At 37.6% G+C, this 12,798-nt stretch overlaps 1 protein-coding gene and 1 long non-coding RNA gene across 2 annotated transcripts; one reads left to right on the top strand and one right to left on the bottom strand.

Moving 5' to 3' along the window:
* The first annotated feature begins 3,236 nt into the window (after positions 1–3,236).
* Positions 3,237–4,945, top strand: LOC133706616 (uncharacterized). The gene is made up of 4 exons (XM_062132153.1): positions 3,237–3,377; positions 3,970–4,029; positions 4,139–4,249; positions 4,585–4,945. The coding sequence occupies exons 1-4, from the start codon at positions 3,306–3,308 to the stop codon at positions 4,699–4,701; spliced, it is 360 nt and encodes a 119-aa protein (XP_061988137.1). The 5' UTR covers positions 3,237–3,305; the 3' UTR covers positions 4,702–4,945.
* Positions 4,946–7,501: 2,556 nt separating this feature from the next.
* On the bottom strand, positions 7,502–11,661 carry LOC133706610 (uncharacterized). Its single transcript, XR_009844633.1, has 5 exons — positions 11,289–11,661; positions 11,080–11,149; positions 10,092–10,142; positions 7,912–8,288; positions 7,502–7,720 (listed from the first exon to the last, which is right to left on the bottom strand). It is a non-coding gene; the product is annotated as an uncharacterized LOC133706610 (long non-coding RNA).
* Between the last annotated feature and the right edge of the window lie 1,137 nt (positions 11,662–12,798).

The raw sequence follows: 12,798 nt of genomic DNA, 5'->3' as shown, positions 1-12,798 counted from the left end.
CAGAAATTTCTCCCCATTTCTCTCCCGAGCCCAGCCGCGACCCCCTCCCTTCGTCACCTTCGTTCTTCCTCATCCGGCCACCGATTGATGTGAAACAAAGTGGGTTTTTCTGGTCTCGACCCCCTTTACGAGTTTGTAGAAGAAATCGAAGTGAAATACGAGCTGTATGAGGCTCTACAAGGTCGAGAAGAGAGCCTCGTAGGAGACGAAATCGCTCTTCCCCACTTTTTCTGGGCTCTACTTTGTCTGGCCATATCTTCCTCTACAGGCCTCCGATCGACCTGATTCCAAAAGCAATTTTTCTCACCGTGAAGTTTTCTACAACTTTCCAGAAGACATCGACTTGAGATAACCATCGTGGTGGCCGCTAGAAGACCGAGAAGCCGCACAGCCGAGCTGGAAATCGTCTTCCTTCGCCACCTTGGTTCTCCCAGCTCCGGCCACTATAGCTCGAGTTCTTTGAGGGCTTTTCTAGCCCAGAGGAAGTAGAAGCTATCCCCAAGAAGGCTTGCAGCGATTTGATCCGGGGTGATCGAATTTTGAAGATTGGGAAACTAGGTTCTTCGGGTTTCAAAACTTGCGAGGTAAAATTCTACTTTTTGGCTTATAATCTGACTTTGGTGTAGTTATGAAAAGTGAAATTGGAGTTGAGTTGAAGGACTTTGATGTTGGGAGTTTTGTCTAATTTTGACTTTGGATGGGTGGCGGTGCCGCCACTGTGATGGTGGTTTCCGGCGACCTCCGGACACCCCAAGGACAGTTTCTGTCCATTTTTGTGTTCTACGTGTCGATACGATCGTTTGCATATATAATTCATAATTTTTGGATATCGTATGATGAAGTTATGAATTTTTAAGTTTCGATCGATTTCGATCGTTAGATTTGTGATATGTGAAGTTAGGACCGTCAGATGGACTTGTAGTTTTGATACGATGATCTTATGACTGTCCCAGTGGCTTTGTGTGGTCATGGGCGAAGATCCGACCGTTGGATCTTCGTATAAATGCAAAACGGTGATTAGGGAGGCGATTCGTGAGAATCCGTCCGTCGGATTTTTGTATAAATTTGTGAAGATGTTAGTAAGGACGATTCAGGAAGATCTGACCGTTGGATCTTCGTGATGATTTTTGGGGGGTGATCCTAAAGGCGATCCGTGAGGATCCGACCGTTGGATCATCATTTAATTTCGATCCGACCGTTGGATTGTCGTTTGAGTATGTTTTTGAGCTATTGGCTAAGTTAAGGTCATGTGTGATTAGGTGATTGACGGTCTCCCTTGGGTGAACGATTTCGGTGTGTATTGTGTTGAATTGAAGACGCAGCGGGAATATCGAGGTGAGTAAATCGCACATGGTTCATTCACGAACCGAAATTCGGTGATTTTATTTAATTGAGAAATTGTGGAAATTGTTTTACTAAAATAAATATTTGTTTTAAATTATATGGACTTGATCGACTACGGTCCATAGGTAAGTAAAATGTATTTAAACTATAAAAATGAATTTCTAGATTTTATTGCATGTGAACTATAGTTGGTATTAGTGGTCACTCTTGTGTGGGTGACTACGTATATATATATTTACGTGGAATATATATTGGATGGTGTGATTTACTGAGTTATATTTTGAGCATTACCCTTGGAATATGTGATTTATCTTAGATGTTGTGTTGTCTATGATAATGGGTAATTGAGTAAAGTGCGATAGTTGAGTCGTTGAGATGAATTAAATGAGGAGTCGAGTGAATTGAGAAAAGCAGTCATTCGTAAGGTGAACCTTGGCCCAGGTGACACTTTACGATACAGTTAGAGCTCTAGTCTGTCTGCCGTCATACTGCTTGGGGGATAAACGAGTTATCATATGCCCTTGGGTATGACATGACATACTGAATGGGGTGATTAATATAATTAATCATAAGCCTGTAAGTATGATATACTGAATGGGGTGATTAATATAATTAATCATAAGCCTGTAAGTATAATATACTGCATGGGATGATTTATATAAATAAATCATAAGCCTGTGAGTATATATTGAGTAAGAAGTTGTTTATTATTGAGTAGTCATGATGAGATGTGAGTTGATTGATGCTTGAAGTGATGTTGTACACTTCAATTCTTATGCAAAACAAAATTAAAATGTGCTTGAGTTGATTGTGTTACTTTAAATCGTGCAATCCTTTCATTTACTCATACGAGCTTTGCAAAAAGCTTACCGGGTTTGTATTGTTGCAATCCCGGTACACTATTCAAACGGTGTAGCGGGTAATCCTGCAGGTCAGGAGAATCAGGACGGTGATCGTGCGGGTTAGAGAATTTGTTTTAGTTTTACAGCAATTGTAATTGTGAGGTGAGTTATGCTCATTTGAGCCTTACAATATAATTTGGTGAGAGTGTGCTGTAATAAACAAATTTGAGATTTGGTTTATGTAATATCGAGCGATGTGAGGTGTGGTTGTTTTGAGAAAAAAATTCAGGTTGTATTTATGTGAGTTGTATTAATTCATGTTTCGGATTTTTAATTGTATTTAAAATTCGGGGCGTGACATGCATGTAATAGACAACTATTTTAAAAACGATGTAAAGAAGACATCCACAGTTTCAAATTTAGATACCAATTAGAATTAGTTGGTTTTTTTATTTTCAAATAACAATTAATTATTCTCAAAAAAGAAAAATTCAAATGACCTATTTTGAAAAAAGTAGAAGAAGAAAGGAATGCAAGAGTTTATTCTATATTAGTGGTAAGAAAAGCCACATAAACATGACAAGAAAAATTTTATTAATCAAAGATTCATAGTGATTTCTAACAATGTTAAACAAATGACCATTGAATATGGGTTCGGTTTCGTGGTATCGCGTACCCAATTCGTGTTTCATCGTGAGAGATGGTTAAGCAATTCCAACTTAACACTGGACTTATAAGGAACCTCAAGTTTGGTGTTTGGTAATGGTAACTCTGTGCCCAGCCTGGTTTTTTCAGAAGCAGAAGCCACCGCAAACTCTAAGCACTGTTGCGGTAAAAACAGTAGTTTAATGAATCTTTGCAAATACCAACTCCAACCCTCACAGCAATAAATCGTGATTTGGCCACTATATGCTGTACGTAAAGTTAGTCTGATGACATGATTGGTCATGGTTCTGTGGTTGCATGTTTACTCATCCTCTGAGTGTCCAGCTCCATATAATATTGATATATCAACCTGTCCCTTTGTTTCATACTTTTTCTTTCAGTTACTAATGTTTCTTAATTATCTGTAGTTTTCAGCAGAACTTGGCTGCATATCAGAACCTAATAACACAGTCCATGTATGACAAGCAACTGGATAGCGGAAGGGGTACTCTTCTTCACTTGTGTGATGATGTGATTCAACAGGAGGTAAGCTGCAAGCTTTGATAAACTTTCTTTCTGAATTTGTATTGGTGGTTAATACTTAATAGGTTTTATTGGTGTAACTAACTATAACTATGCACATACATACACAAAGATACACATGTTACATATAGTCATATTCATATACATAAACCTAGCTACATAATATCAGATGCAAGTAACTAACTATAACTATGCACATACATACAATAAGCTACACATGTTACATATATACAGTCATATACACATACATATTACACACATACTTCTACGAAGTATCAGGTGCAAGTAACTAACTATAGCTATGCACATACATACACAAAGATGCACATGTTACATATAGTTACATACACATACATATTACATACATACACCTACATAGTATCAGGTGCAAGAAATACAGACATTTCACAACCTAGCAGAGTCCAAGGAATTGTTTCAATTGTTTAGGAGATGTGTTTGTAATAATCTATACTTCTATTTTACTCCTTCTAAAGTTGAATTTATTCTGGCTTAATCACTGACTCGGAATTGATTTAATACAACTACGCACTGCAAAATTGCTTATGGTACGTAACTCCATGTGTTGAATGATTAGGTCAAGGAGGTGATACTTTCTTTCTATATATTAATGGAACAGGGAAAAGCTACAAGAGAAGTACGCATCTTCTTCTTTAGTTCTGTCTATTAATTCCCTAATTATTGCAAAAAATTAGAAGTAGATTCTTCAGAAGTCTTATTTGGGATGATTGGATGAATTATTATAGGATCTGGATAGGTGGTATGAGGAACTCATTAAAGAAGAGTTTGGTGCCAGCTGTAATTTTGATGTGGATGATGCAGTTGGGAAGTTGGAGAAATTGGGAATTGTCTCTCGGGTAAGACTCCCTAAAGCCCTCATTGAACATGGTGATAAATCTTTGATAGTATAAAATGATGATATCATCACTTCTTAAATTTACCATTGTTCCGACTTACTGAGCATGCAAGCCAATAAGAGGGTTAATAAGCTGATTGAGACTGTTCATGATTGCTATTTAACTATTGAAAAAAGTGAGGCCATGAGGAGGGACTCAAACTATCTTTTATTTACTTGCATAGTAAATCGGTGAATTTGATATGTTGCCGTACCTTGATCATCTAGATTATGTAATATTTCTTCTGTAGAGAACTGCTTCTTCTTTTCTCACTTGGAACTTACCTGTGAATTTAGGATTCCGTTGGACGGTATTTCTGCGTTGGGCTGAAACATGCGAATGAAATAATTGGGACCACCACTGAGAAGCTTGTTATGAGGGCAAAACAAGGCACACAAGGCAGTAGTTCTTGATGCTGTCTTGGGAAGTTGGGCGGCTTCTTTCTTAACTTTACTAGAGGGTGTTTATTTCTTGGGGCAGGTGCTAGACCATCATCAATCCTCTTTGATGGAAGATTATCCTCAAATATTTCGTTGCTTGTTAATATCTCTAATTCTTTGAGTGTGGCTTTTCTTCCCTATTTTATGTATTTAGAAGTGTGGATGTAGCCGAGCTAGCTAGGTTCCACAATCCACAATCCAGTTGAAGACTTAAAAGTTATGGTCGTCTACTGTTGATTGTAAGTGGCGATACTTTTCATTTCCCAATAGGTACTGAAGTATTGAAAATTCGTAGCGATCGCATATTGTATGAAGTATGTATTTTGAATGTGGGTGGTCAAGTTGATATCCTGAGAGCAACAGCAACAAGTTGATATTATTAACTTTGTGGAGTACCTTGAATTAGCTTGTTGGATTCTTGTAATCTTCAGCGTGGCAGCTGCAGTACAGGGTGTGCTTGTAAATCGAAGAACCAAGATTGCATGAAAAGGACAGCCAAATGAATTTAAATCAAGTGGGAAACTATCTTAATCTAAATAAAATGTTACTCTGGTGTGTCTTGAGAGAAATATGAACTATACCAACTGTTTCGGTAGTGAACTTTCTTTGTCATTTAGAAGTGTGCACGTAACTGAGAAAGCTTAACTGGGTACCGGAATCCAGTTGAAGACTTAACGTGGTTTGTTGTTGATTGTAAAGGGTGGTGGTGGTGCTTTTCTTTTCCGATAGTGATCGTCATCGATAATTGTCATACACTGCCATAAAGTACGTGTTTCGAATGTCGGTGTTGATTTGGGTCATAGACCTAAACCAACACCAACACCAACACCAACACCAACACCTTGATATTATTATCTCCGAGGCTTGAGCTGTAGCCCTCGTACAGAGCTACTTTGGATAGTTGGTGACTAGTAAGTTTCCCTGTAGAGAAATCGAGGAATCTTAGATTGCAGACAGAGCGTCAGCCAAATAAGATTTGAGTTGAGTGGGAAAACTGGCCGCCACCACACAAAATCAAACCGGCCATCAGCTGTTTTGGTCCCCATCCTAGTCTAAAATGACTGCAACATACATAACGTGATAACACTACACGACTTGAAATCGATCTATGGCATATACTGGAAATTAGAATAAATGATCATTAATTATAACTCTACAATGATCATTGTCAGGTGATTTGAGTTATCATTGTCCGGCATATATCTATTTCTTATCTATTTCATATACTGGAAATTAGAATAAATGATCATTCTAACCCTAAAATGATAATTGTCAGGTGAATTGAGTTATCAAAACCGTTCGAAGTTCATTTCTTCCATTCTTTGATTCAACTAAATAACTAGAGGATCTCAAAGTTGATAAAATCATAAGCGAACCTTTTACAGAGATACATATGAAATTCCGACTATATATAATGCAAAATCCAATGGAGAAAGTTAAAAAAGAAAGAAAACTGCCTGCATTCTTCAAGTAAAACGTCTCTTCTCTTAAAAATGCTATAGCTAGAATCTTAGTTACCATCATAAATCCTTGATCATGTACTCAACTATTTAGCTGACTGTTAACAATCTCTAAACCTTTGAGCGACGCTTTTCTTTAGTAGTTTGGGTGAGTTGTATGTAACTGATCTAGCTGCTACATCCCAGAATCCAGTCAGTTTCAGACTGAAGTATAGTGGCTCGATGTTGACGTACTACTGTTACTCCGCAAGTCGTCGGTATGGCACTTAATTATCTTTCCGATATTGATTGAAATCACTGCAGAATACAGAGCCTCGCCCCAGGGATAATGGGGTACATGCCGATCAATGAGCAAAGAGCAGAGTCACTTCCAAAAAGTGATGGTTCTTGCGTTCTGCCACACCATTTTGTTGTGGAGAGTGGGGACAAGAGGTTTGATGGATGATGCCATGGGTTTTAAATAAAGTGACAAGTCTATGGTTGACATAATGTTTGTAATTAAATTGCAATTAGTGCAGTATATATGTGGTGTTGACTATTGACGTAGGTTGTTTAATTAGGTTACATGGGGTTAGCACCATGAGGCTTTAGCTGTAGCCATTGGTACTCGTAGATAGCTACTTAGCTAGTTTGGAATCTTATAATCTGATTCACCGCTCTAGCTGGAGCTGCAGTAAGGAAATCGATCCAAGACATTTTTGTTTTCATCATTAAATAAAGAATGAGGCTATATTACTTTCTCGGACGTGAATTGGATTGATCCAAGAATCTAGCCAGCTAAGATTGTTCGGAAGGGACAGCCACATATGAAACCATCAGTTGTTTGATACTTTGTTTGACGAAGCAGCATGCAGGGTCCATCTACCATATAACGTTGCAATAAATCTCTATGAACCGAATGAATATGAAGTTTTTTACTGCCAAATTATTTCATAAAACCAGTTTTACATATCATGCTCCTTTTAATTTCTGGTGTGATATGGAAGTGTTAATCACTCATTAGTTAATACTAGCTTTGATTTAGATGCTAACTAGAAATGCTACCCGCGCTTTGCTGCAGAATTTATTCTCGTCAACAAATTAGAACAATGAAATACAAAAGAGATACGCAATGGCGTATGGTGGATTTATATGAAACCAAGATGTGTTTATATATTAAACGAAAAACATGTCTAATAAACAAAATTGTTTAAAAGCTAGTTTACATTGTACGAATCTAGTTTTAGGAGTTGCATTTCGCATGTAGCCTTGGTACAAACCATTATATCATAAAAAAAATGGAGGATTTCATGTCATTACAAAAGATTGCAATGTTGGGTGCAAAAATGGTCTTCCATTGCTTCATATAAACCATTGTCTCATCAAAAAATGGTTGTTGTGATTTTACCACAAAGCATTGCCATGTAGGAAGCCAAAAAATATCTGCATGGCTTCATTGTTCTTCTATTGACACTGTTCTAAAGATGGTCGTTCAGTTTTTAATCTTGCTTGGCATGCACTTGATGCGAGTTTGTAGTGTCTTTGCTAACCTTCTGTGCATTTGTATTTTGAAGCATTGAGGAATAGAAAAATGTTGTTAGTAACAATTATACACTACAAAGAAAAGAATAACAATTAAGGGAAAAAAAAAAGGTTCAATGCATCATCAGATGTCCAATCAAACTATACTCATTCATACTTATAATTTCAGAAAGATGGAATATCATGAATGCAGTATGCGTACCATTTTAGGGAGATTTCTGGGTTGGGAACCAGCCTTTGGATCAAGCCTCTCCAAGAATAATCCGATTAATAAGACTCCATAAGTAGATAGTCTACTATTTAAGTGAGTTGTGGAACTATGGTCTTGGTTTAAACGATGAAATGGGTGTTGTATAGAGATGCTGGGGCAAGAAGGGAATCATTTTGACAAAACCTCTTTGGTTTTGGCAAAGGACGAAGGCCAAACTGCTTCGCAGTTGCAGTGTGGTTGGCTGTAATTTTGGTGCTCTGGATGCAATAAAATAGAAAGATCTTTGAAGCCTATTTATGTACAGGGTGCGTTTGCTGAGCTTCCGTTTCAGGAGATTTAAAGTCTTTTTTCAGTTCTTGACAATTCTCCTGCAATCAATAACAAAACTGTCAATAAACAAATAAATGCCTGCAAACCATAAACTGCCCTCCAAAAATAAAATGCAATGCTGAAAGTTCATTCTTCACATAATTTCATAAAATAATGAAAGGTAAGCAACATGATTCCACTGCAGGGTTGACAGGTGTTGCAGACCATCCACGGTGCTTAAATGGTTAAAAGAAATGGTAAAATATCATTGATCTTAAATAGTCATATTGTTTCATCCCACCCAGGATTCCAAACATTAAGCCTGACAAAGATGATCGGGCTGGGATGAAGTAAGTACACCCACCTACTAAAAAGCACCAAACTTAATCAACTTTGAGATCAATGAAATAAACTTTTCATCAATTGTTTCCCACCCAATGGCTCAGATGGTAGTTCAACTCAAAGAACAACTACAGAGCAGCAATTCTCTATCCTGAGAGGTGTAGACAAAAAGCAATTTAAGGAATTTCCAGCTGGCCCAACCACCATTAGCCTGTGATGTGACTGCGTAGGGATTTAGCCTTTTAAATTTTCAGTCACAATCCCACCCCCAACCTAAAACAACTTTGAGATCAATAAAATATAAAAAATATTTCCTTTTTTTCAGAGAAGCTATAGTCTTCTTTAGATCCCCTGAAACTCAGAGTGGTAACTTTTGTTTTGGTAAAATCTGTGCACTTACTTTCTCCAAGCAAGGTCACTTCACAAATCTTTCTCAATCCTCCATTTCTGGCCTTTCTACTTTCACAGACTCCCAAACCCCACATTAAAACCCTCTCTAAAATTTTCCCAAAACTAATAAGCGTGCACGTATTACAATCCCAAAAACCTGTCTTTCAGTTATTAATGCCTTCTATGGTTTCTTAAGCAACCCCAGGTCCCCAGCTGTGAATTTGCAACTACTAACAGGCTTTCAATTTTCATGTATAATTTGTCTTGTGCTAGTGCTACTCAGCATTTATGCAGCTAACAATAATTGAAAAATAAGTTTCAGAAAGAAATTATGATGAACATTATGTGGTGGCATCCTGTGAGTTTTGGTCCAAACCCAATACTATTGCCAGCCTAAGTTTTATACTTTTTTTGGAGTGTCGAAATTCCGCAGTGAGAGTTTTAGATTAGTTATTATGTCCTTCAGTTCTTGCTGTGTACCATAACTATATCAGACTCTTCTCAAATATTAGTGTTCACAAAGTTTAGAGACTCGGATATGTTAATGATATATTTCTGCATATTTCTGTAGAGTTTGATAAGTTTTCTTGGATTTCTATTTATTACTAGTGAGTATGCTTTCTTTTCAGCTGCAATCATAGTACTGTGTTCGTATTTGATGACTGAGAGGCTTTACAAAAAGTATACATACTGATAACTTTGGAGCTCTTCTATCCATTGTATATTTTTAGCAGTACCTTTTCTGCTATCACATCAGTGGAATTCAATATAAACCACCCATTTGACATTAGTACAGAAATCAAAGTTTCGCGAGAAGATCACTCCTTCAAAAAGTCCATTAGTCTATTTTCCTTAACCTATGTATAAACAATCCTACAAATCCCAAATAGCCGCCAAAAAAAGAATAAGAATAAGAAGCTCAGGTAGTTCAAAACTCGAAACAAAGCGACAGCAACAACAAAAGAAGCCTTTTTCTTTTTTGGGTGACAACTGAAGAGGCCAAATAAAGCAGCAGTGAAAATCATGGATGAATCACAAAGCTATCTTCTATATCATAATAATAAACCCAAAAATGTAAAGACATTAGCTTTATATCAAAATTAGCTTGAGCAAGTTTTAGAAGTATGTACCTGAAACAACCCAATTCAAACAAAGCAGCAGCAGCAGCACAAACCATAATCCTGCAAAACAACCCGATTCAGCACTCAGCAATATTCAAAGTGAGAAATTCAAAAGTACTATGAATTGTCAAAGAAAGCAAGAAAGATGGGCAAGTTATAAGCAACCCTTGTTTCCAGTCCAAACCTCTCTCACTGAGTGTGTCAAACAACTTGATTTTCAGAGGATAGCCCTTACATCCACATATCGACACTCAAAAAATCCCAAACCCGGGAAATCGATTTTTTTCGAAGAACCACCACTACTTGATCGATCATCAAGAAATTAACAAAAAGACGAACTTTCTGTATTGATTTCACATGTTTTTGCCTCATTTTATTTATATTGGCTCGTGTCATAGTCTAAAAAAGTAAGACATTCATGAAAGAAAACTCTACTTTTTTATTTCAATTTTATTTCCTTATGCTTCATAGTAATGCAATACCCAGAAACATATAGTTAAGGATTCACTAATTGAGATCATGAAGTTTCATATGCAATGGAGGTTGCCTACTGCCTAGTTACAGCCTATACCATATCTCCATGGTCATCTCTGCACAAAACTCCAAGAAATAGAACATTATAGCAATGAGTGGAAGAGGCACTTTCAAATGGTCGTGGGTTTAGTATGAGAACCTGTCATTTCCTACATACCTTGAGAAACTGGAAGATTACATCTCAAATTCTCAATTCTAAGTCACCTATAAAGACTAATATGGATTACTCAAAATCTGTAGTGAGTTTTTCTTAAGGATGTCAAGACTAAAACTTAAAACCATAATCTGACATAACCGAAGAACACTCAAGTCTTATTAAGAAAGATCAAAATGTCATCCTATAATCTTCAAGTTTGCACTTTTCCACACCCACACCCACACCCACAGTAACTTAATAACTATTAGCAAGAAGAACAAAACTAAAAAGTTGATAACAATAGCATCAATTGCGCCTAGAAATTACCTGATTTTTGGCGTCTGCAGCTCCACCGTTTTCCCCAATCAGCCCAACCAACCGCCCAGAACCTCTATATCTGCAACCAATCAAATACAAATTCCTCAGAAGAACCGAACTGAACTTTCGAATCAAATAGTGGACAGCCAAAACCTAATGAACCCCCACTCTCTGTCAATTCAACTCAGAAATGAAAGAACCAATCAAATTAAACAGACCCAGAGTATTTGTGCTCTGAAGCTAAAGCCCCATCAGAACACACACAATGTTCCACTTGTTTTCAACCCAATCTTCTCTTTCTGCCTGCAACGATGAGGGATGCGATGCTCTAAAGCCCAGTTGATTTTGGCATCCGGGTCATCCTCCTTCCTTCCTTCCTTCCTTCCTTCCTTGTAGCACGTTGAAGCTGATATCGTGGTGAGCACTGTGGTCTCTATTATTCCTCTTCACCTATGAAGATGCTGTTTATAAAAAAATTACACGTGGTTAGTTCTTAGCTTGTGAGGCTTCTTCTGTGCGCTGGTGAGGACCTCATTTGCTCTTAAATGTGATGGACATCAACTGAAATAGTAGGTACGAAGATGAGAGAAAATGAATCAGAATGCAAAATTATACATATATAAAAGGGAAATTCGTCCAAACAGTGTCTGAACTTTTCCAGACTATTAATTTTCATACCTATACTTTGAAAAATGTCATAATGGTACCTGAAGTTTTGGCCCCGACCCAATTTCCGTACCTAGCAACAGTAAAGTCATCAACGGCGTTAAATTTTGAGGGGTAAATCTGGAACTTCAGGTATTCTCAAGAGAAAATCTTCCAAACAGTGTCTGAACTTTTCCAGACTATTAATTTTCATACCTATACTTTGAAAAATATCAAAATGGTACCTGACGATTTAAGCCCGACCCAATATTCATACCTAGGAACAGTAAAACCGTTGACTCCGTTGAACAGTACCAGAAAAGTATGCCAATAACTACCGTTGGGTTCAAACATTGCCCCCCAGACCTCGAAGTCAAAGGTCTTCGTCTTACCTCAGTTGAGAGCCGCAGAACTCAGCTACCTACCTCAGTTTTCTATCAGGAGAAAAAATTGAACTCGGGTTCTTTACTCCTAACAGAAGCTCTGGTACTAGAAGATATGTTGGAATTCGCTATTACAGATCGAATCCACAATGTGAGGCGTCAACCACCCAATTATTCCCTCTCAGTGATGGCTTCGCCGGCAACGCGATCTTCTCCAGCATCTTCTCTGCTTCGATTTCAATCAAAAATCCCAAAACCCACAATCCAAAAAATCAAATTCAATTATTTGCAGCTGAAATCAATTTCAATTTTTCTTTTTTTGATGGGTTTGGGAGAAGACAACAGAGAAGAAGGAAAGAAAAGTCGTGATTAGGTAGATGCATGTGGAAATTTTGGTAGCTATAACAGCAAAAATGGTTTGGTTTGCAAGGGTTTGCTCGGTTTTAAGCCTAGTTCACCAGATAATTGGAATCATGGAGATTATTCGGGTGGATGCACAAGGAAATTTCAATGCTTTAGGTTGGAATCCGACGAGTCTGATAGCAAAGGAATCTGAAATTTTGGTAATTCCACTTTGGGTCAAGTCTGGGTCCGATCTCTGTCGGAAATGGAATGGCGAAGCGATTCCGATCTCTGTCAAAACGAGATGTCGTAGTTTGGGCAATCTGCTAGACAGCCTTGACGCGAGACCCTAAGTCAG

The sequence above is a fragment of the Rosa rugosa genome, chromosome 1 (genome assembly GCF_958449725.1).
Source record: "Rosa rugosa chromosome 1, drRosRugo1.1, whole genome shotgun sequence".
Classification (NCBI taxonomy): domain Eukaryota; kingdom Viridiplantae; phylum Streptophyta; class Magnoliopsida; order Rosales; family Rosaceae; genus Rosa; species Rosa rugosa.
This window is presented reverse-complemented; position numbering and strand designations above follow the sequence as displayed.